General features: G+C 38.7%; 1 protein-coding gene across 1 annotated transcript in view; it reads left to right on the top strand.

Annotated features, from left to right (window-relative positions):
* Nucleotides 1–1430: 1430 nt before the first annotated feature.
* The window catches only part of Akain1 (A-kinase anchor inhibitor 1), a 53214-nt gene continuing 29467 nt past the window's right edge, over nucleotides 1431–25177 (top strand). The window contains exon 1 of the mRNA XM_048806504.1: nucleotides 1431–2777. Coding sequence (XP_048662461.1) covers nucleotides 2501–2777 — 277 coding nt within the window. The 5' untranslated portion in view covers nucleotides 1431–2500. The remainder of the gene's footprint in view (nucleotides 2778–25177) is intronic.

Raw genomic sequence — 25177 nt, 5'->3', positions numbered from 1 at the left:
AGGCTAGTATGTGACCCAGCACGAGCATTGCCTGGAAGCGGGTTAGAAATGCGGAATCTCAGGATCTACCCTCATATACTGAATCACAGTCTGTACATTAACTCATAGGAGTTTCACATCCACATTAATGTCTCAGAAACATGATCTAACTTGTTTGCTTTTCCATAGTGTGTCACCCCCTTCCCCCAGGTGTCAGTGGTTTCTTGAAATGAATTTAATTGAGGCCATGCTCTTTCTTAATTAATTCGTTAATCTATATCCCCAGCTAATCCTCACAACAAATCTTCAAGATACCTTGGTACTCATATTGCAGGTGAGACAGGACAGGTAACTATCCTGTAACTATCCAAGTTCCCGAATCTAATAAATGGTGAAGATGGGTCTGGGTGTTTTAGTCAGCCTTGCATTGCTGTGACAAAAATCCCTCACAAGAACAACTTAGAGGAGGAAAAGTTTATTTGAGGCTCATGGTTTTAGAGGTCTCAGTCTATAATGGTTGACTCCATTTCTCTGGGCCCAAGGTAAAAAACCAGTGGAATTCTTGGCAAGGTCAGGATGCAGAGAGAGAGGGAAGGGACAGTAGGGATATGCACCCCTCCAGGGTAAATACTCAATAACACACCTGTTCCAGCCTGCTCCAGTTGTCTACTGTTACTACCCAGTCATTCAAACTAGGATGGACTTGTTAAGTTAAAGCTACTACAATCCAATCACTTCAGCTCTGAGCATTCCAGAATTAACACAGGAGATTTTGAGGGACACCTTACATTCAAACCATAACATTGGGTCTGACTGATTCCCAAGTCTTTTTATCTTTTCCTATGCTATATTGCTTTTCCTTGAACTTAATTATGGGTAATTATTTATGCATGAGTAAAATAAGGTCCATTTAAAAATAAGGTTTTAAAAAGAGCCCTTTTGAGCATGTTCAAAGAAATAGGTCAGTTGAGTGCAATGGCACACACCCGTAATCCAGCTACCCTGAAGGCTGAAGTGGGAGGAACTCGAGTTCAAGTCCAGCCTGAGCAACACAGCAAGACTCAAGCTTGAAAAAAAGTAAAAAATGGGTGGGATTGGGGAGGAAAGAGAAAAGGAAAAAAATCCTAACAGGTCTTTCATTCAAGGATTATTTCAAATACTGTTTCACACTTTGCTGGTGATGAAGCAAAGAAGTGGTAAAACATTGTTGGTCCTTGGCTTTTGGTATAACTTGGAGATTTTAAGAGGATCGCATCCTTTACACACATACTTTATCCTGCCCATCAACTGACTTGCATCTTGCTGCCGAGGCATGCTCCATCTGTTCAAGTTTGTACTGGGCCAGGTGCTAAAAGCAGTACTGATTGTGTTCTGTTGAGGCTGCCCATATGCCTCCACACAAACTCTAGTTCAAGAGCTGCAAAACTATTTGCATTTTTAATTTATCAGATGGCTTTGAACAAAACCAGTGCCAACAAGGCTATTTGAATGCTGCATATTTGCCAAAAGAGTGTAGAACTTATGGCTTCCTATCAAATTATTAAGAAATGCTGTATTTTCAGAATAACTATATTTTACAGTGAGAGGTGCAAGTGAAGAAATCCCACAGAGCATTGGGGAGGATCCTGAACATTTTTTTTTTCCTGGAAAACTATTCAGCTACAAAAGTAGGGGGGGGGACCCAAAGTGTGCTGGAGGATCTTGTGTGGTCATAACTCTGGGGTTGTAAACTGCAAGGACCTTTTGCAAGCTGGGTGACATATAATGTGGGCTGTACATGCTGCATAAGCATTACTTGGAGAATAGACATCTTCAAATGAGCAATGCATTAGGAACATGAAGTGAGTGTGGGGCACGACCCTGTGTCTTTAGGGTAGAACTGGGTATGGAAGGGGCACAATTTTCAGTTGAGTGAGGGCAGGAGAAATACTGATGCTTCTTGGTTGGTTTCTGGGATGTTTGCACACTTGAAGGGGACTCCTTTGGCTCATCCTTGTAGAGGGTGTGGGTTTGATGGAGGACTTTTTCCTCTCCCCTAGCCCACCCTGCTTTCCCTGAAGTGATCAAGATCAGGAGATGTCCTAGCCAGATTTGCCATCTGGGAGCAGGGCCTGTTAGCGGCGTTCTCCTCGAGCTCTTCATAGTCATTCTCTCTTTCTCAGGCTCTCTCCTTAAAGCTAGCAAAGGACTCCTGTGAGAGATAAATCAAGGACCTCAAGGACTGAGGTTTAACTTGACTCCACCCCTCGGTTCAGAGCTGGCCCGAGTCTGAGAACTTGGAGTCGGTCTCTAGAGTAAAGCTCATGGAGTTTAAACAAACAAAAAGGACAAGCCCATCTTAAATGTCAGTCCAGCATCCACCGGGGCGAGTGACAGCAGGTAATTAGAAGCAATTAGTTGTTCCCCTGCCGGGAAGCCGGGCAATTACCTTTCTCTCTTTTCCTTCCGTCCTTCCTCTTCCCATGAATGCGGTAGAAGTGCTCTGCTCCTAAGCAGCGACTTACGCTGGGCTGGCACAGGAATGAGGGATGAACTGAGCGGGGACTTGGTCTCCTCCTTCCGCCGCCGCTGTGGCTGCGGGCGCAGCAGTGCATTGTGGAGGCAGAGCGCGCCGCGGCGGCTGGAGCTGCGACCCGGGATCGCGCGGCGGGGAGCTGTCCGAGGTGCTGACCGTCCCGCCTGCAGCCCGCCGGCGCCCTGCGCGTCCACCTGCACCGGATCCTGCCAATTCCTGGCCTTTCTCCCACCCTCGGTCTGCCTGTTTTTCTCTCTTAAGGAAATCATGGTATTCGCCCCAGGTACATTCGCACCTTGCTTTTTCCCCAGGTGTGCAGGCGGGGAGCGGGGTAGAAAGGGGAGGAGGATAAGAAGAAAAGGCCTTGACTTTAGGACCCATCTGCGCCTTTGGAGTCGCTGTTAGTGCGCGAGGGGCTCGAGAGTACCTCCGCGTGTAGCCTTCGCCCCTCTCCTCAGTCCCGCCCCATCTGTCCTCTAGCAACCTCCAGCCCTCCCTGGTCATCGTCCCGCCGCTCTGCTTCACGCCTGGCTCTTCCATACCCCAATCTGAGCGCAGGCACCTTGAGAACTGGGACCTTCGTCAGCAGCATCGGCACCTGCGCCTACAGCGGGAGTGAGAGAGGTGGAGCAGGGTAGTGGGCTTCCAGCTACTTCGGTGGGAGTTTTCTTCGCTACTTCATCTCCCTCCACAGAAGTGGCAAAGTGACCCGGTTCCTCCAGGCCTTCCGAGGAGAATGAGGCCAGGCAGGCGAAGAAGTCTGGGAGAGTGAGACGAAGGGCAGAAAAGCGACACCTTTAATAAAGGGTGAAAACTCCAGCCCGAGGCTGCAGCACAAAAGGCTGCTACTGCGACGCCCTTGGCGATTGCGGGTGTCTTTTGGAGCAGGTGATGAAGGACCTTGGTCCCTGTGCCGCTGTCTGGGGTTACAAGTTGGCGAGTCAGATTTGTCTGCGGTTGGCAGACTTACCCTCGTGTGTGCGCGTGTGTTTGGGGGTGCACTCCACTGGGGCAAGGACCTGGGTGCGTGTGCGTCAGTGAGGTGGGGCTGTTGGGGAGCAGAGGGGAAAGCCTGGTCATTTTTAACGTTCCACTCTGTCTGGTAGATAAAAAAAAGTTCTCTCCGTCGCTCCTTTTGCCTCTCGATCTCGCGATTTAGGCTCTATTTTCATCAACTTCTGCGGTGGGAAACAGGGAGTGGGGAGGAGTAGGCGAGCTAAACTCTAGCTTTGTTATGGGTCTTTACCTCGGAAGGTTGGCTTGCATTTGCTATGGTCATGGGCCACAGATAGCCGAGGAGGAAAAACATAATGTATTTTTAAAAGGAAAGACTTGAGGGGGTGGGGTTGTGGCTCAGTGGTAGAGCGCTCGCCTAGCACATCACGTGCAAGGCACTGGGTTCAATCCTCAGCATCACATAAAAATAAATAAATAAAATAAAGGTACTGTGTCCAACTACAACTAAGAAAAAAATTTTTAAAAAATAGAAGGAAAGAATTGAGACTGGTTTAAAAAAAATTCAATTAGCAAAATCTGAAAAGAGGAAGTTATCTTCCCACTTCTCTTCAGGATGCTAGCTGTGGAAGCAGGTTGAAGTTTCTGTCATTTCTGAGCCTTAAGGCAGGTCATGATTTTTAGTAGAATGTCTTAGGGAATTTCTCAGGAGTCCTTCTCCTCCCAAACTAGATAACTCAAGAGAAGAAATTATTCTGGACAGTAAAGGACATTCAATCAACCCAGGATCAGTGAAGTTGGAGAACAGCATCTCTTTGTTACATTTATAAACCACTCAACACTTTCCTTTTCTTATTTGATCTTCCCATCACCTTGTGAGGTAAGGAATACCATCCCTATTTTATCACCATCAAGGATAGTCCTGCCAGGCAGGGATGGAATTGTCTGACCTAAGGTTGGGTCTCTTTCCTCCATACCTCAGAGCCTTTCTACTTGACATGGTGTTCTACTAGCTTCCTTGACTACAGGAATGGATGCTTTTTGGTTCAGCTAGGATGTAGCCAAAGGCAAATCAGATCCTTCTACTTCTGAAATAGGAGATAGTGTGGGGCATTTTTTTTTATTAGCATGATCATGGATAAAGGATAATGTAATGAAAAGTGGGGAATATTTGGAGAGGGCCAACTTGATTCAAGCAGTAATTGGGACAGCACTTTACTTTTCTATTTTACTTTCAAGTTTGGTATTATTGTTTGTTGGTGTAGGGGGAAAGTAGAACTGATTCCTGTCAAAAATGGCATTAATTGCTGGGTGTGGTGGCATATGTCTGTAATCCCAGTAGGTGGAGGCAGGAGGATTGTGAGTTCAAAGCCAGTCTCAGCACTTTAGCCAGGCCCTCAGCAACTTAGCAAGACCCTGCTCTAAACAATATATAGAAAAGAGCTTGGGATGTGGCTCAGTGGTTAAGCACCTCTGGGTTCAATCCCCTATAACCACCCCCAAAAGGCATTAATCAACTTATATAGGATAGGCACAGAAATCTACAAAAGAAACCTGTTAACAATTTTTGAAACATTTCTTCAATTCTGAGGTTTCCTTGGAACCTCTATTGCATTTTGGGGCAATAAGAACAGAGTGCTAAAATATTATGCTATTTTACATTCCTACTAACAGCTCATGTGTTCTAACTTATATAGTGACATAATTCCAAAGGAAAATGAGAACAATGAGTTGCTTTTGAAGTCTGACAGATTTTAGGCACTATTCTCTCACTTCTAGCATATCATTCTTCTAAATCTCTATAATCTTGGAATCCAGATGTTCTGTACTGGTTCAGGGGAATACTCTTCCACAGCTTTGCTCCAAGCTAACCTAACATTCAGGAAGGGAAAAAAGAGACCATGTGCTAAAATCATTCCAAAATTAATAAAAGGATAAATTTAGCAATAAAATTAGCAATGAGCTATTTATAAAATTGGGTCAGTGGGTACTGTCTTTTTCAAAACACATTGTAGATTTTGGGATTTTGGCAAAAGTAAGCAAGAACCCTGAGGTATAATTCTGGCCTTGCCTCAGCTAAATGGCCTGTTTTTGAATGGTTTTCTAAGCTTGTCTTAAAGGCAAAGGTGAATAGCGATGAAGATTCATATAGCAAGCTTCGTTTCAGAAATACAAGGAAACAAGGGAGAATTTGAATGGGACTCTATGTTACCCTAGTTGAAGTTCATGCTTAACATATGTTCTAAAATATATTTGCAGTCTTGAGTTTCAGTTAGTCTAAGGACTTAAGGAATGGAGCTTAAGTTGAGCAGGATCTTTGAATGGTTTCTAGTTTGTGTAGGGCAGACAAGTCAATTCTATACCTTTCCTCTCTCTTACATCATTAGTAGGCATTGTATTTTAGGAGGATTTTAATTTTGTGCATACTAATTTTTAAACTCTTTAAAGTTAAGGACCCATAACTGTTACTTTTTTTTGAGGATTTAGATACCTGAAGCCTATCACTTATTACTTCTTCCCTCTAAGAAATCTATACAAAATTAATCACAGTTAAATGAGGAATAAAGCACGGTTAATTTCTCTGTAAGTACCTCAAAAATAGAGGTTAACCTAAGTTGAAGCAGATGGCTTAGGCTAAAGGCTAAAATGAGGCCTGCTTTCTTTTTCTAAATCTCCCCTTATTCTTCCACCTGCCATTTCCCAAAACTGATGGTAAAATATTTCTAGAGCAATATGAGAAAATTTACATTTATGTCATGAGGGTTAAAAGAAGGGCAGTACAACCAATGCAGAGAAATATTTTTGCTTCCATTTATAATACTAAATTGTCCCAGTTTACTTAGTGTGTGATTGTTTTGCTCAGCTTTCTCAGGGCTGTGACCAAAAGACATGACAAGAACAATTTTAGGAGCATAAGTTTATTTGGGGGATCATGGTTTCAGAGGTTTTGGTCCAGAGAGAGCCAGCTCCATGCCTCAGGGCCCTAGGTAAGGCAAGAACATTATGAGGGAAGAGTGTGGTGGAAGAAAGCAGCCGTGATTACATAAAGAAAATATTGTATATATACACAGTGAAGTTTTATTCAGTCATAAAAATGAAATTATGTCATTTGCAGTAGAAAGAGAGAGAGAGAGAGAGAGAGAGAGAGAGAGAGAGAGAGAGATAGCTCTCCTCAACAAAGCAACATATATACTTCAAAGACACACCCCCAATGACCCACCTCCTCCATCCATACCTTACCTGCCTATAGTAACCACTTCACTTAATCTCTGTCAGGAGTTTAATTTACTGATAGGGTGAAGGCTCTCAGAACTCAAGCATTTTAGATCTAAATCTTCTTGAGTTGTCTTACACATGAGCTTTGGGAGGGACACCTCACATCCAAATCTTAACAGTGATCATAACAGAAGTTTCCATTTAGGGAGAAATAAAAACCGTGGAGAGGAGAGGACTGGCCTTCTCTTGTGGTGCTGTTGCTTTTGTTTATGGAGTGGGTGAAGCAAAACATTCTTTTCTATTTATAGGTAAGTGGTAAAAAGGAAGAAAGATCACTCACTGTTGATTTTAAAGTTGACGAAGTACACAAGAGAAGTCAGAGTGTTTCTTGGCCTAATTCCAGGAGGAGAAAGCAGATATGCTCACAATTACAAATGTCTTTTTAGTGCCACAGTTTCTCCCAAAGAATTCTAGACTCTGAACAATCAGATTAGTAACTCATGCTTGAAGGAGGGGCTAATTAAGAATAGAAAATTAAATGAAAAGTGAGGACAGAGGTTGCTTTATCTCTGGGCAGTTCCCCGTTTCCCCCAACAATTAGCATGTATTTCAGGGATTAATGCACCTTTCTGTGGACAAGTGTTCTTCTCTCTCTCTCTCTGTGTCTCTGTCTCTGTCTCTCTCTCTCTCTCTCTCTCATATATATATATATAACTTGCTTTGGATTTACTTCAAGTCAAATGCTTTGTCAGCAAAAAAGTTAATTTTTTTTGTATATAAATTAGGCAAGTTATGATGAGAAGAATTTCATGAGGGCATAATTATAATTGCTGTAATCATAAGCAATTAGGCAAACCCTAACATCTAAACTTAGTGTGAAGAGGACTTAGCACAAATATTTCTAGAGAAAGCTATCAAAGATATTAAGAAAGTATTTATTGCAAGGTTTCCTGAGAGATTGATGAATAAATTATATAGCAGAATGTCTTTGCTGGGTTTATAGTCTGCCAACTCAATAAATCCTCTTCTGCTAGCCTAGCTTTTTAAAAACTTATTAATTTATTACTAAAAGAATTTTATATACAGTAGAATTGATCTTTTTGGCACATAGGTCTATTAATTTTAATACATGTATTATAGATTTATGTAAGGATCACAGAGCAAATTTCATTGCACTGAATTATTTTTTTCATGTTATATGTTGTCATCAAATCCATCCCCCAACCCCTAACCTCTGGCAACCACTGACTGGTTTTCTCTTCCTAATGAGTTGCGTTTCCAGGCTAGGCATAGTGATGCATGCTTATATCTCAGCTACTCAGGAGGCAGAGGCAAGAGGATGGCAAGTTTGAGGCCAACTTGGGCAACTTAGTGAGACCCTGTCTCAAAATAAAAAAGGGCTGGGAATGTAGCTCAGTGGTACAGTGTCCCTGAGTTCAGCCCTACACACACACACACACACACACACACACACACACACACACAAATATCATATGATTGGAAACCGGATCTTAGTCCATTGGAGCTTCTACAACAAAATACCATAAACTGGATGGTTTACAAATAAGAGAACTTTATGTCTTACAGTTCTTGAGGCTAGGAAGTCCAAGACAGACCAAGGTGCTAACAGATTCACTGTTTGGGAAAAATATGCTTCCTCATAGACAGCCATCTCTCATTGTAGACTCATATGGCAGAAGGGTGAGGGGTCTTTCATAAACTTCTTTTATAAGGGCATTAATCCTTTTCATGAAAACTCTGCTTAGTGATGTCATCATCTCCCACTGGCCATATCTCTTAATACCATCATTTTAGGAGTTTGAACACATGAATTTGTGGGGTGTAACAAATCAGAACGTGACACATAGTGTGTGATCTTTGGAGACTGGCTTATTTCACTCAGTATAATGTGTTACATGGATCAAAAGTTTTCTGCTTTTTGTTGTTGAGTAGTATGCCATTGTGTGGATATACCCAAAGCCATTTAGGTTGTTTCCAGTTTTTGTTGAGTGATATATTCCTATACATTTGCATGTGAACACAGACTTCATTTGTCTTTGGAGAATACCATAGACTTGGGACTGCTGAGTCTCATAAGTGCGAACTTAGCTGCTCTCCAAAAAGTTGTACCATTTTTACCTCCACCAATTTATGAGAGTTCTAGCTGTCCTGCAACTTTCTCATTCTAATAGGTGTGTAATGATATTCCCTGTGGTTTTAATTTGCATTTCCCTAATGACTAATGATTGTGGACCTTTATTCTCAGGAGTCTATTTGCCATATGTATAATTTCTTTGGTGCATGATCTGTTCAAAACTTTTGTCTATTTCCTGGGAGAATGTTTATTTTCATAAGGTTAAGTTTTGAGACATATGATTTGCAAATATTTTCTCCCATTTTGTCGCTAGACTTTTCATGTTTTAACACTACCTTTTATCAGAGTAAAAGTTTTTACTTTCAATAGTCTATCATTTTTTTTTTTTTTACTTTTGATGACCTAAGAAGTTTTGTTGAATCTCAGGTGCTAACAATTTTTTTCTCATGTTTTCTTCTCAAAGCTTTATAATTTTACACTTAGATCTGTAATTCATATCTGGTTGATTTAAAAAATTTTTATTAACAATTAAAATTTTTGTTTTTTAATAATTTTACTTTTCTATGGGCTATAGTGTGACATTTTTAACACATTAATATAGATGTACTGATTAAATCAGGATAGTTAACATTTCCTTTTCATCATTTTCTTGTGTTTGGAGACTTTGAGTACCTCTCTTCTAATTTTTCACAAAATGTGTAAAAGGTTATTATGGACCATAATTACCCCTTTACTGTGGAACACTGAAACTTAATGCATCTGTCTAATTGTGTTTTGGTACTCATTAGCCAACTTCCCTCTATCTGCCTCCCTCTCCACCCTTCCTAGCCTGCACAATTCTATATTCAGTTTGGCTTTTTTTAGCTTCCACGTATCAGAGAGAAACACGTTGTATCTTTCTGTGTCCAGCATATTTCACTTAACATAATGTCCTCTAATTTCCACTTTTTCTGAGGATAGGAGTTTATTCTTTTTTATTAGTTCATTTTAGTTATACATAATATTAAAGTTCATTTTGACATAATTATACAAGCATGGAATATAATTTGTCCTAATTCCAAGAATTTCATTCTTTTTATGGCTGAATGGTATTCCATTGTATGTTTTTGCCACATTTTCTTTTATTCATTCTCTAAAGGGCATCTAGATTGAGTCCATATCTTAGCTAGTGTGAATAATGCTGCAATAAATGTGAGTGTAGGAATCTCTTTGATATGCTGATTTCATGTCCTTTGGATATACACCCAGATGTGATAGATTTTCTTTTCATTTTCTGGGGAATCTCTATACCATAGTCCATAATGTCTGTATTAATTCATATTATTCCCAACAGTGTATCAGTTTAGTTTTCTACATTATCTATGGCAGCATTTGTTATTTTTTGCCTTTTGATAATAGTCATTTTTGTGTGTGTTTGTGTGTGTGTGTTGTGCTGGGGATCAAACCCAGGGCCTCCGCAGCCCCTTGATAATAGCCATTTTAACTGGAATGAGATGATATCTTATTGGTTTTTCATTTGCATTTCCCTGATGGCTAATGATATCAAACATTTTAAAATATATTTGTTGGCCATTTGTGTTTGTTCTTTTGAGAAATGTCTAATTAGATCATGTGCCCATTTTTAATTTGGAGTATTTGTTTTGGATTATTGAGTTTTTAAATTTCCTTATATATTCTGGATATTAATTTTTGATCACATAAATAGCTTCCAAATATTTCTGTAGGTTGTCTCTTCATTCTGTTGTTTGTTTATTATGTTGTGAAGAATTATTTTATTTTAATATAATCTTACTTGTCAAGTTTTGTTTTTCTGTGAATACTTTTGGGATCATATACTGAAAATTTTTTGCCTAGATCAATGTCCTGAAGTCTTTTTCCTATGTTTTCTTTCACAGTTTTATGGTTTTGAGTCTTATATTTTAAGTTTTTAATTCATTTTGAGTTTATTTTTTGTATGCAGCGATAGGTAGGGTCTAGATTCATTTTTCTGCATACAGATATACAATTTTCTCAGATCATTTTTTGAGGAGACTGCTCTTTCTCCAATGTATGATCTGGGTGTCTTTATCAAAAATTAGTTGACTATAAATATATTTCTTTGACCTCTATTCTGTTCCATTGGTCTGTGTGTCTGTTTTTATGCCAGTATCATGCTGTCTTAATTACTGCAGCTTTGTACTGTTTGGAAGTCAGGTATAGTGATCCCTGTTCTTTTGGTGCAGAATTTCTTTTGCTAATCAGGGTCCTTTGTGGCTCCATATAAATTGTAAAAGTGTTTTTTATAGCTCTGTAAAGAATGTGATTGCTATTGTTACAGGAATTGCATTGCATCTTTAGATCACTTTTGAGTTGTATGGACATTTTAATGATATTAATTGCTTCAATCCATGAACATGGGAAGGCTTTCCATTTTTTTTCTGTCTGTGTCTTCTTTAATTTCTTTCATCAGTGATTGGTAATTTCTGTTGTAATATTGTAGACATCATTCACTTCCTTGATTAAATTTATTTTTAGGTGTTTCTTTTTTTGTTTTTTTGATATAGATTGTAAGTGAGGTTTCTTTCTCACCACAGTGGATTACTTAAAGGACATTTTAAATTTTCAGTTGATTGGGAATTACCTAGATATCTCTCTGTTATTTACTTCTAGCTTATTTTCATTATGGTTAGAAAACAAACTTTCTATTATTTCAACTGTTATAAATTTGGTAGGATATGTTTATGGGCCATAATGTGGTTTACCTTGGTGAATGCGTCACGTACACTTTGGAAGAATGTACACTCTGCTATTTTTGGTGGATTCTTCTTTTATATACTAGCTGATATTCAGCCTGCTTATTCTATTGATTACTAGGAAAGGAATGCTGAAGCATTTAGCAAAAATTGTGGATCCATTCTTCCTTCCTTCCTTCCTTTCTCTCTCCCTCCTTCCCTCCCTCCCTCCCTCCTTTCCTTTCTAACCTGGGGATTAAACCCAAAGACTCACATTTGCTAGGCAAGCTCTTTACCCATGAACTACATCCCAGCCCTGATCTCCTACCATTTAAAAAAATTATTATGAGCAAAAGTCTCACCATGTTGCCCAGGCAGGCTTCAAACTTGTGATCCTTCTGCCTCAGTCTCCCAAGTACCTGGTATTACTGGTGTGTGCCACCATGCCTGGCCATTTTTCTTTCATCTCTTTCGGACTTATTTTAGCTCTCTTATTTAGTACATATACATTTAAGATTGTTGTGTCTTCTTGGTGAACTGATACTTTGATCATTAGGTAGTATCCCTCTTATCACTGCTGACCTTGTTCTGAAGTCTATTTTGACTGATAATAATCAGGTTTGTTTTTGATCTGTGGTTGTCATTATTTGAGGATTCCATGTATGGGAATTTTTCTACTCACTAAAATTTAGTTGTAACTAAAACATTCTGTCACTCTCAGGCATGTGCGGAGTGGCCAAAAATTTGAGTCACTCCAAATGTATATTCCCAGCTGAAGTTGAACACTCTCCCTTGGTGTTTCAGCTCTTATACTGTAAATAAGTGTGGCTTCACACTTGATTAATGCCATGTTTTTCACATTGTTATGCTTTCTGTTGGTGATTTCAAGCTTGGGTGCTGTCTAGTGTTCCTAATCCCAAGACAGGTGTGTTGTGCCTTATAAAGAAAATACATGTATAGAGAGGCTGCATTATATGGCCTGAGTTACAATGCTATTGGCTGTGAGTCCAATGATAAACAAATAGCATAGATTACTTTAAAGAGAAACATATGTAATTCAAGGTTATGTTGATCAATTGATAAAAATATTGTGATAGGGACTTCCAGGATATAACTGCATTTTCCCTGTGAGCAAAGGTTCCATATTTAAGATTCATTGTTTGCAACATTTTAGAACATAACAACTGTGACTAATGAGAATAAGTTACATATCATTTTTCATCATTTTGCTTTTAAATTACCTTTTAATTTTAATCAGTGTGGGTTTCTTTTATGTGGCATATTATTGAGTCTTGTTTTTTTAATTAGATGTAGATTTTTAAAGGTGGTTTACATTGGTTATATTGATTGCTGTTGTGGTTTGAGGTGCCTCTCCCTCAAAGCTCATGTGTCAGACAATTCAGAATTGAAATCATTAGATCATGAGGGCTGTAATCTAATCAGTGGATTAATCCACTTGATGGATTAATAATTTGAATAGGCTACCAGTAGATAACTGTAGACACCAGTAGGGCATGGATGGAGGAACTGAATTACTGGTGGCATGGCTTTGGACTTATCTTGCCCTTGGCTGCTCTCTCCCTGCTTCTTTGCTGTCCTGAGTTGAGCAGTGCTCCTCTACCATACTGTTATGCCATAATTTTTTCCTTCACTTTGGGTCCTGATCAATGGAGTCAGCCAACCATGCAGGCAAACTTCTGAAACTGTGAACCCAGAGTAAACTTTTCCACCTTTTTTATTTTTATTTTTTGGTACTGGCAATTTGGTACAGAGGCACTGAATCACTGAGTCACATCCCCAGCTCTATTTTGTATTTTATTTATCCCTCAGTTGCTTAGGACCTCGCTAAATTGCTGAGGCTGGCTTTGAACTCACAGTCTTCCTGCCTCGGCCTTCAGAGCCACTGTAATTACAGGTTTGCACTATAGCTCCTGGCCTTTTGCATCTTTCAGTTGTTATTTTCAGGTATTTTGGCTATGGCAATGCAAAACCAACAGAACTGCTTAGATATATTTCTCCTATAATAAGTATTTTTTTTCTAATTCTTTATTATCATTTAAATTAATTTTATCATTTGAAAATTTGTGTTGTTATTGTTTTAGAAATTTTAGAAAACATAGATAACCAAAACAAATAAATAATTCACTCTATAATACAGCAGTAATATGAATGTTTTATATAACTTCCCAGGCTGTCTCTATGAATATATATCTCTCCTTTTTAACACAACATTATCCTGACACGCATATTACTTTTTGAGATGATTATTTACACAATATACCATTATCTTCTTTTCATGCCATCCAGTTTGTCTCTTACATATTTTTTTAAGACAGTACAAAGGGTGTCATTCTTTTCTTCCAAATAATAACAGTGAAGGCTCGGAGGCCTGACCAATTTTAGGTCACAGAACCAAGATTTGAACTTGGATCTACTTATTTCCTATAAAAACATAATTAACTAAATCAATTGGAAGCAATAGTTTGTAATAATACTTGATAAAACTGGTTTCCTTTGGAGAGAATATTCTGTATAGGAAGCACTTTTTCCAAGTAACAGTAGACCAGGCACTCGTCTCTCTCATCACAGAGAAATGAACTCTCTTCTCTGTTTTCCTGCACACTTCCTGGATTCTTCATCCACCCAGGCTGCCCTCTTAGTGATGGAGACTAAAAGAATGTATCCATTCCAAAAGTTCTCTAGAACAAAGTTCTGTGAGTGTGCACAGTGCTTTACTGTTTTTAAGACATTTTTAATTAACTAAATGCCATAGGCAGAAACTTTCTTGGATTGAGAATACATGGCATAGAGATAGGTATATTCTGTCTGTATAGAGGGGTTGAGAAGACTTCAGTTATTCCATAGCAATTCAAATATGAATTGAAGTTGATTGTTACAGAAGCTTGAGTTTGGAAAGAGATAGACTTGGGTACAAACAACTCATTCCTGCCATTTCCACACTTAATGACCTTGGATAAATTATCCAATATTGCTGATTTGCTCATTTTATTTGTAAAACAAAAAAATCATGATATATATTTTCCAGAATAGTAATGAAGATAAAGAAGAAGAGCCTACTAGTCATAATAGCAAAGATATGAAATCAATACAGGTGCCCATCAACAGATGAACAGATAAAATATTGTACACGTACACAATGGAATATTTTTCATAAAAATAAATCCTATCATTTGTATCGAAATGAATGGAACTCTAAGGCATTGTGTGTGAAATAAACCAGACACAGGAAGAAAAATATCACACATTCTCTCTCCTATATGGAAGCTAATAAAAAGTCAACTTGAATGTAGAATTGATTACTAGAAGAAGGGTAGGGTGGGGTAGATAAAGGGAGTTTGTATAACAGGTACTGAAACAAAGTTCGATAGAAGAAGTAAGATCTGGTGTTTCACAGCACAGTGGATGACTACAGTGCACAATAATCTGTTTTATATTTTATGAAGATCTAGAAGAAAGAAACTCACAGGCTCCATAAAGACAAGATAAGGAGATGAAAATGTGAATTTCTCTGATTTGATCACCTCTTGCTGTGTGAATGCATTGAAATTTCACACTGAACCCTGTTAACATGTATAATTCATATATATGTCACTGAAAAAAGTTTAAAAAGTAAAGTTAAGCAGAAAAAAAGATGAAGTGCTTGCCCCAAAGTAGACCAAGTGGTAGCTATTACCAATACTATTGTTTTAAAGGGGAATATTTACTAGTGTGTATTTTGCATACATATGCATATATATGATCTTAAATTTGGACCACTGGTCTTGGAGAGCTATACATTTGGCTCATTCTGTGGAAGAAGACTGACTTGCTGGATCACTGTGTTACCTGGGTAGAGGTTATGAAATTTTAAAGCAAAATGCTATGACAAGCTGAACTGATGATAAAGCAGATGTCTGAGTGCACCCTGGGATGAATAAGTTATGAATCACAGAAAGTTGCTGTTTAAAGGCTAGCAGCTGCATGCTTGAAAGCAGATGGCCATCTTGCTGATCTGAATAATTCTGATCTTGTCTAAATTTAAAAACTGAATGCATTTAGGTATAAAGATGTATGCATAAGGGCACCCAGTAGCCCTGGAAGCTTGTCTGGTGAGGGCATAATGCATTATGTTTTTAATACTTAATTGCTTAGGGTAAATTTGTATTTTGAGGTATTGTTTCACATTCATTATCCTTTATTTTTCTGAGACCTAATTTTGCATTTTGTAATCTTATGTCATAACCCCTCATGCATTATCCTTTGAATATTATCTTTGGTTCTATGTGGATGTTCTTAGGAAGAAAGTCACAAACTTTGTGAAACAAAAACATGGTCCCTAGCTAGAAATTAGGAGGGAATTGGAGTTTAATTCCGAAAACACCGACTTACTATGTGACTCTGAGTCTGCCTCTTCCCCTCATGTTCTAAAAGGTCATTTGCAACATCTCTTGAGGTTCAGCATCTTAGTTCTAAGTAAAGACTTGTATTGTAGAGATGAACATCAGAGGACATGAGAATAAGAAAAGAGCATGGACCTTGTATGGAATCAACATAGGGGCCCATCAATGGATGAAGAAAATATAAAAAAGTCCTACTGTGTGCCAGATATGTCACCTGCATTCTTTCAACAGGGAACAACTTTACCACTATACACGCCAAACTAGAATCTTCTTTCTTTCACTTGTGGCTGAAGGGCTGTCCCATATTCCTAATAGTCACAACTAATCTATTTGCCGAAAGAAACAGACAAAAGAGAAATGCCTTCTATTCCTTTAAAAAAATTACATTTTTTTCAGATTTGCAAAGTAGTTCTTATGGTACTCAAGAACTATTCTCATATTATGAATGCAATATTTCTGTTCTGGACAAGTATGAAGGATCTGTTTTATATTTAGACAGGAGGCCTTCGTGAAATCCATATCTTGGGTTGTCAGAAAAAAAGTTGTTAATTTTTATCTCCATGGAATTTATTTCTAACCTTCTTGCACACTTATTTATGTCTTTCCATTTTAATTTTACATTTTTTGTGGGAATAAAAAATGAAATTGTGTGTTTATTTCAGTTCTGTAGATGAGATTTTAATCACCACTAACCAGGGAGCTTAGCCTGAAGTTCCCTATAGCCTTAATTGCAGTCTGACTCATACTTCAGAATACATTACTTCACCACATGATCAGGCCATGCTACGCAAGTCAATAAACAATAGTTATTTTACTTCAAAAATAATTTATGTCAAGAAGAACAATCCCTACTTATCTTGCCGTTCTTTGTTGTGCCTAGAGGCCAATGCTAGTTGCATGGAACATGTTGGCCATTAAAATGGAATGCAATAAAAATTATGTATGACCACTCCTCCACCCATCAAGTCACCTTAGACAGGGGCAGATCTCTCAGTAAAGGTAACACACTGCTGGTCAGGAGTGTTAGCTTTTCATTTCTGTGATTAAAATGCCCGACAAGAACAAATTAGAGGAGGATACGTTTTGGGGCCTCATTGTTTCAAATGTTAAGTCCATGGCCGTCTCCATTACTCTGGGTCTGAGGTAAGGCAGAACATCATGGAAGAAAGATGTGGTGGAGGGCAGCTGCTCAGCTCATGGCATCCAGGAGGCAGAGAAAAAGCACAAGAATCCAGGGATAAAAACTAGTTCCCAACCACATACCCCCAGTGACCAGCTTTCTCTAGCCATGCCTCTTCTTGCCTAGAGTTACCATGCAGTACAGTAGTCATTTCAAACAATCAAACCATTAAAGGGATTAAACCATTGATTGGTTTATTGTTTTTATAATCTAACAATTTCACCTCTAAACATTTCTGTACTAACATATGAGCTTTTAGGGGGACATCACATATCTATACCATAGCACTTGTGGAAGGACACATAGCTTTCTTGCTGGGAATGGGGCTGGGGATATCAGGTAAGGCTATACATAGGAGAGTGGCATGGGGGGATAAATACGTTAGATAACTTCATTCATTTTTAAAAGTAAATATTCATTGCTTATCTTCTGTGACTTACACACTCTGCTAGGTAGTAGGCACTGTGGTTTCAATATATAGTATATCAAAGGGTTAGAGTTCTATGATTGAAGGGCAAAGAGTCAAGGGGTTTGGAGAGGAGGAATGGTCACTGCTTCTGGGGGAGAAAGTGACTCTCTTGCCCTGGATCTGATTCTTTTTGGAGAGTCAACACTTGGAGGATGGATAGAACCTTGATCTTATAGAGCTACCCTCTTCACAGACAGGCCCTAGAACCTTTTGACCACATGTGTGTGAATGCTGGAGTGTGGGGTGGAGAGAGAGAGACTTCTGAAAGAGAAAGAAAATCCTTTTTATTATGTACTTTATGTGCATAAATGAACTTTGTAAAGAAATATATTATAATACATTTAAGTGACAATAAAAATGCCCACGATGAAGGTACATATCATAGATCTGAGAAGAGACAATCTAAGGGGAGCAGGTGCATTATATTTGGGCCCTGACTCTGGTTCCTGAAGTTATCTTCTGCTTGATGTCATCTCCCTTTAATGACCATTGCCACTATCAGGTCAGGACAAGGGTAAGTGAGACTCCCTTTAAAGAGTTGCCTCCAGCATGGATAGACAAATATTTTTCTTAATTTCTCTAAGCATAGCTGAGGCAGAATTTTATTAAACACTAGAAGAACAAGAACACCCAAAGAAAATTAGCTTACAAATTTCTCAAAAGGCTCAAGATTTTGATGTCATCAGAGATATTTTGTACTTCAGTCCTTACTCCAGATCACCCCAATACTATTTGTGCTGTGACTTAGGGGTTCTCCATCCTGCCCACACATTAAAATCACCTGAGAAACTGGAATCAGTGAAGACTGGGAGGTTGTACAATCTATATAAGGTTCTACCCTAATGGTAAGTATTTCTTTAAAGTTCTCCTGGTGGTTGATTGTGCATTGAGCTGTGAAGCACTGATCTAACCTCAAACAACAGGCAGGCTGCTTGTCTGATTCTCTGCTTCTGCTCTTTGTGTATCTCTTCTTAGTACTTACATGTGCTTGGCACATGTTGTATGAATGAATGAATGAATGAATGAATGAACACTTGGTCATCTTTCTTTTTACCTTAAGGTCTTCCCATTAAAGTAAAAACCAAGAGACAATTTTAACCCTGCTTCTTACATGGAGCCCTTGCCCCCAGGTCCTCCGCTAGTTAGAGGAACACACTTGTCATTGATGGCTCTGTAAGATCATCATTCTTTAGATATAGGAGTCATCTTGTCCCACTTATTCATGGGGAAATCTCAATCATTCCATGATCATAGAACTCATGCAAGGAGAATCACATTCATCAAGCAGCAAGAGGGTTTGCAAACTCTCAGGGAGTTGGGTCCTGTCTTGATGGTTAGGCGGGGGACATATGAACTAGCAGAGTCCTCCAATATAGGGGCTAGGAGACAAGAGCCCCCTGGAGGGACACCTTGGTTCTGCACGGAGGACCTTAGTAACAGTATTCTCTTGTCTGGCTATTACTCACAGGCATGACTTTTAGATGGATAAGATGTCAGAGGGGAATAAGGAATAAAATAGAACTCACTAGATATGTGTTCAGGCATATCCTCATCAATTACATTCTAAGCAGCATTTTATGTTCATTTGGATAATAATCTTGGTTGAATGGAGAAATAGGGACAGTGTCTTGGTTCCACATTTCAGAAACCCATATCATTGCAAATTTCAAACATAGAAGGAAATAATTGATACATGTTTTTGAATCAACTTTCCCTTAGGCTCAAGGTTTATTTTAAAATTATTTGACATGGAAGCAATTTATGTATGGTTAAATAAAAACAGGATATTTATTATTTATAGAGTATCTATATGATGCATCATCCCGAAATAAATATTTAACATTATTTAATTTGTTAAATGGCTCACTTTGTTTTGAGACTTCTAGAATTGAATTGCCCACAGGTTTGTGGTACTGCTGTAAAAGGTGAGGAAAAAATCCATATATATTCAAATAAGAGTTATATATATATAAAATATCTTCACATCTTTAAAATACAATTCCAAGTCAATATATGAATTATGACTTGCAATCAGAAATTTGAATTTGATAGAATGCTTTTCTACTTATCTGCTCTTTGAGAAAAGTTGCTTAGTCTTTCTGAGCCTTGGTCTACCTAATTATGGAATAGTAATAATAATCTGTTTTTCTTATCATATAGAGTGGCAATCATGACTCAAAAAGAAACTTACTGTAAAATGTGTTTAATGAACTACACATTACATACACATTGAATTTATAGTTTTGTATTTAAGTTTCTTCTTAGGCATTTATCAGCCTTTGCTATGAACCCATGCTGCAACTGAGCTATCTGGTGTTGCAGCTCCTGAATTGATTGTTCTCTCTCTCTCTCTCTCTCTGATCGAACCCAGGAGTGCTTAACTACTGAGCCACATCCCCAGCCCTTTTCTAAATATTATATTTTAAGACAGGGTCTTGCTAAGTTGCTTAGGGCCTTGCTAAATTGCTGAGGATGGCTTTGGACTTTCAATCCTCCTGCTTCAGCCTCCTGAGCCCCTGGGATTACAGGCATGAGCCACCATGCCTGGCTGAATTGCTGTATTTCACTGCATCACTAAAGATCTACATAGCCTGAAGCCATAGTGTCTGAATTGAACTATCTGAACTTTCCAAGGGATCCAGGGGTGCTGTTTTTTAAGAGAATTTGTTTCTCTGTTGTGTTAAATAATGTACTTTCTTAAACTTGATTTGCTTGAGAAACCACCTACGGTTTTTATTATGAAGTCAACCACTTTTCCAAATTATCCTTTTCTCTTTTCACAAAAGAAAGTGATCTAGCACATCCTTCTCTAATCATTCTTCACCATGGGAGGTGCCATAATTTCAGAAAAGGATCTTAAGCCTTAGCATCTCGTGACAGCATTTGGATTTTGCAGACTCTACAGGATTTTCGCACTTGGCCTCCACAACACAATTGGAGATTGTGGCAGAGTCCACACTGTCCAGTGCAGTGGTTCTTCACCAGAGGTGATTTTGTCTCTCCTGCCCCTCCCTTCTCTAAAGAACATCTGGCAAAGTCTGGTGATATTTACACTTGTCACAATTGAGTGGTGTTACCAGAAGGGCCAGCTCTTATTTTGCAGAGTTCAGTGCAAAATGGAAATGTAAGGCCCTTGTTCAAAAATCAGGACAAAATGCCATTAAAGATACAGCTACATAAAGGACATTTCCTTTCTTCTGTTGGTCTCCCTCTCTTGACTTATCGTGGTGCTTTAAATTTTCTACTTAATATTTTTCTAAGTAAAAAAGAAATTCTAAATTTTAATTATTAGCATAAGTTTTATCATTCACCTTAATACTGTGCAATACTAGTTTTAATTGCAAATTGTAGATCATAGGATGAATCACAAAATTCTACAATTTGAGTTTCATAGCTTGCACATATGCAGATGTATTTCGTACTAGAACCGTGGAAATGCTGCACAAACTGACTGAACTGTGTTTATTTCACTTCTTGATTTGCATATGCTACCAACATGCTCTACTTTCTGCTTACTGATGAGTCAGCAAAGATTGAAAAGAAAAGGAACTACAGGGTACTCTTCCTTTTCCTCTGTGTCAATTGCATTGTAAATGGTTAGTTAATACAGGGAAGCAACAAGAGCAAAAAAGATGATAGGGTCAGTTGATCGTTCATGTTTCTTCAAATGTCAGTATCTTGTTTCTGTGTTCCAAGCAAGTCGTGGTTCAAACAGAAAGGATGCCTCCCCTCAACCCTTACACAGCTGTAGATGCCACACATTTACCTTGTATTATGAAGTCAACCACTTTTCCAAATTATCCTTTTCTCTTTTTACAAAAAAAAAAAAAAGCTTTTCCACAGGAATGAATCCTCCTTGGCTATATAAATCTGCAGATACTCCAGTCCCTTTTGTAAAATGATGAGAAGAAAAGACTACATGTTCAGTACAGACACATTTTTTTTCCAAATGTTTTCTTCTCTCCATTGTTGATTGAATCTGTGCATGCAGACACCATAGATATGGAGGAAGACTGTACTCAAGTCTTCAAGTCTTAAACTCATATGCCGCATGGAGCCACTGGACTTCTGTGCTCATGGGGCATTACAAAGACATATGTGTGTGCAAATAAACAGGAGGGAATGACATATTGCATGCTGCTCTTCTGCATAGGCATAGGTTCCATTGTCCCACCAAATTTCACTTCCAAAACATGAATTCAAAAGTAAGATCAGTAAGAATTTCAAGATGGCAACAGCAGAGAATGAGACCAAACGGAGAGAGCTTCTGAGTTTGGGGCCCAATATAACTAACTTGTCACCTGCCTGTGAAACTAGTCCTGGTCACCGGCATCTAGTGGATGGAGTCAGGGATGCTTTCAAATCTCCTACAGGACACAGGACAAACCCCAGCCCCAACTAAGCTCTGGCTGCAAAGGTTAGTACTGTGTCTCCCTTGGTCATTGGAGGTCTGCCCTTGAGATCAGTCCTTATTCAGTAGGGTTGTTCTCATTGTGGGGTCTGCTCTGTGTTCACAATGTGACTTCCATCTGAGATCACTGACTTCTACTCTTTGAGGGACTATTGACTCTGCAATGACCAAGCCTCCTCAGTACTTCATCCAAAGCAGCAGTTTCGCTTACTGCTCTGGCCATCAATTTGCTGATAAGGCCAGACAAGGTAGTTTAGCTCCTAGCTGTGGCAAGTGGGACTCAGGATCCCCTTAGGCAGTGTCCTCTTAAAGGGACTCCTCATGAGCACTGCCTCATGAGCACGGTCCTTCACAGAGAAGGACATTTGGAGGAGAGGTCCTCAAAAGCTTCAAATGCCTCTCAGTTGTCTAACCCAGGCTGGAGTATCTCTAATATTGGAATCCTCTGCACTATTAAAATTTCCCTGCAGGTTAAATAAAAATGTTCATGGGAGAAAAGTTGGCTTTGGCAGTCAGGGAACGTAGGAAAAGGAGCACAGAGCAGATCATGGATGGATACAGAAGAGCCTTCTGTATATGGAACATCTTCCTTGCCTCTTCATGTGTCAGAAAGAGTGTTGGGGGTGGGGTGAGCAAAGATCCCGGAAGGCCCAGAGTTTAATTCCTCTATTTTTGGCTACAATTCCATTTCTAGGTCTTTAACCAAGCACAGCAGATGGCTGAGGGGAGGATCATGCCAAAAAGGGCCCAGGTGGGAGAAGCGTGGAACGCAGCTACTTAACCATAATCAGTGGGACCAAGTACTCAGTGGGACCAAGTACTCAGTGGGACCAAGTACTCAGTAAGACTAAGTACTCAGTGGCCACGGATACTGTTGCTCTTCTGTACTCCTAGAGGTCAAGATTATTCTTTGAACCTTATCTCTGAGTTCCCAGCTTCTGAAACAGAGCTTGATTTGTATTAACTAGTTATTAATTCATATTAATTAGTTATCAGGCAAACATTTTGTTCTAGATCTAGGCTAGTGGTCAACAGGAAGCACCCTTGCCCTTGGAGGGCTTTATATGTTTAGGCACAGAGCCAAGAGAAACTGCCTACTGCCAGTGGTCTTGACTGTGTGCTGTCCTCCAAAGGAAAACACATCATTTTATTCCAACTGCAGTGTCACAAAACTCAGCCCCTCCTTTCTGTTTTGGCTCCCAGTAGAGTTGCCAGCTGCTTTTGTGAGGGTTTCAAGTCCCCAATGGCTTTTTTTTCTTTTTGGACGTGGAAAAAAAATGTCAGTTTCTTGAATCAATGATTTGGGAAAAAAATATGTGTATACATTTATTTTTATATTTATATATACACATAACAGAAATTTGTAAAACTATAGAATGAAACTCAACATATGCAGAAACACCAATCATGACCCATGATTTGACATATTTTTTGAAGTTTTTAATTCTAAGAAAAGCATTCAACAACAGGGTTAGTTTTGTCCCAAGGAAATTTGTATGTATTGTGCAGCTTCATTTGGGTCTGTAAAAGCAAGTTGTCTCCCGGAGAGAAGGTGAGTATTTTAATGGCCATTACTAATTAGAATGGTCTATTAAGGTCTTTGATTTGCATGTTATAATATTATCTGGTAGGATTTTAATGATTAAATAATTTTTAGCCATTGCAAAGTGAAACATTTTTCACACAATATAACTCAGACAGGGTTTAAATAAGACTTTTCCACCAACATTCTTCTTGCTTCAAAGTATATAATTATGCTGTAAACTTTAAAACAAAAAAATGAGTATTTTAGATACCATGCCTATTTGCTTCTATCATAATTCTTCTTCATTGGCAGAACCCTGACTCTCAGTCTTAATATGTTCCTCAAAGAGGGTTTTATAGATACGATATAAAAAATTTCGAGTCAAGTTCTTATAAATTGTGTGTCCCAGCAGTAAAATTTCAATTTCTTATATTTTTGGAAAGTACAAGCAGAAGAGGCCAAGACACTCTTTTCTTATGCAAGGCATCTTTTCTTCCTTTTCTAAATTGGTAACATGATTTATTGGAGAAATTGCATGTGATTACGTGAAAATTATGTAAAAATATACGGTATATTAAATAATTTTGTTAGCACTATAAAACAGCAAATGGAATAAATATGGCTGTGCATCAGTGACTAATCATTCTATCCATAATTACTTTTTAAGTGACAGTATAACTTAGTATTTAAGAGGCTGGCCTATAGATTCTTTTTATCTCAGTTTCCTCTTGTATAAAATGAAGATAAAATACTGCTGGCCTTATCCTGGTAATCTATTTCTGCACAATAAGTCATCACAAAACTTAGTGACTTAACAACATGACATTCATTTTGGTAGTGAATCTTTGATTTGGAAGGAGAGCTTTGTAGGGAGAGCTTGGCCCTGTGCTGTTTGGCATCAGCTGGGATGACTTCCATGTGGAGGGCTTGAATCAAAGGCTCATTCACTACCATGTTAGTAGCTAAAGCTGATCATCAGCTAAAATCTTATCTGGGCGCTGTTGGTAGGAACATCTCTACGTGGCCTTTCCGCATGGCCTGAATCTCCTTCCAGCATGGTGGCTGGGTAGCAAGGTGAGCATCCCAAGGGGGGAAAAATATCAGATTCACCTTTTTATAGCTCATCCTTGGAAGCCCTGTCATGTCCCCTCTAGTGTATTCTATTAATAGAGGCAAACTCAAAGGGAGGGGTGGGGACTCCATCTGTCGATGAGAAATGGCAAGGTTCTGAAGAACATGGGGTGGGGCAGAGGTATTGCTATGCTCATTTTGGGAAAATACTGCCTTATACTTCCTCAATATAACTTTGGTGAGAATTAAACAAAGCAATATAGATACAGAATGTCTACAAATAGCAGTAAATATAAATGTGCTATTGTTATTACAGCACCAACAAAATGTGCTAGAGTACTACAGGAACCTCCTTGATTAGCAGAGACTTGGATTTTAGAGTAGACAGTTTGGACTCCTTTATTTAAATGTGAGGAAACTGAAGTCCAGAGTTCAACTTCCTCAGCCATCCATTCAAAGAACTGGAGTCTTGAGGTGAAAGTTGAGTGCTTATCACAGGTCAGGCAATGGAGTACAGAAGTGAACAGAGTGGGCAATCCCAGAATAGACCTCTAAATAGTTAATTGAGGCAAGTAATGAATATTATGTCTCCAGAGATTCTTGAAAACTGATTTGAAGATAAACCTGAGTAAAAAGAATAGGTCTTCACCT

The sequence above is a fragment of the Marmota marmota genome, unplaced genomic scaffold (genome assembly GCF_001458135.2).
Source record: "Marmota marmota marmota unplaced genomic scaffold, marMar, whole genome shotgun sequence".
NCBI classification, from domain to species: domain Eukaryota; kingdom Metazoa; phylum Chordata; class Mammalia; order Rodentia; family Sciuridae; genus Marmota; species Marmota marmota.
This window is presented reverse-complemented; position numbering and strand designations above follow the sequence as displayed.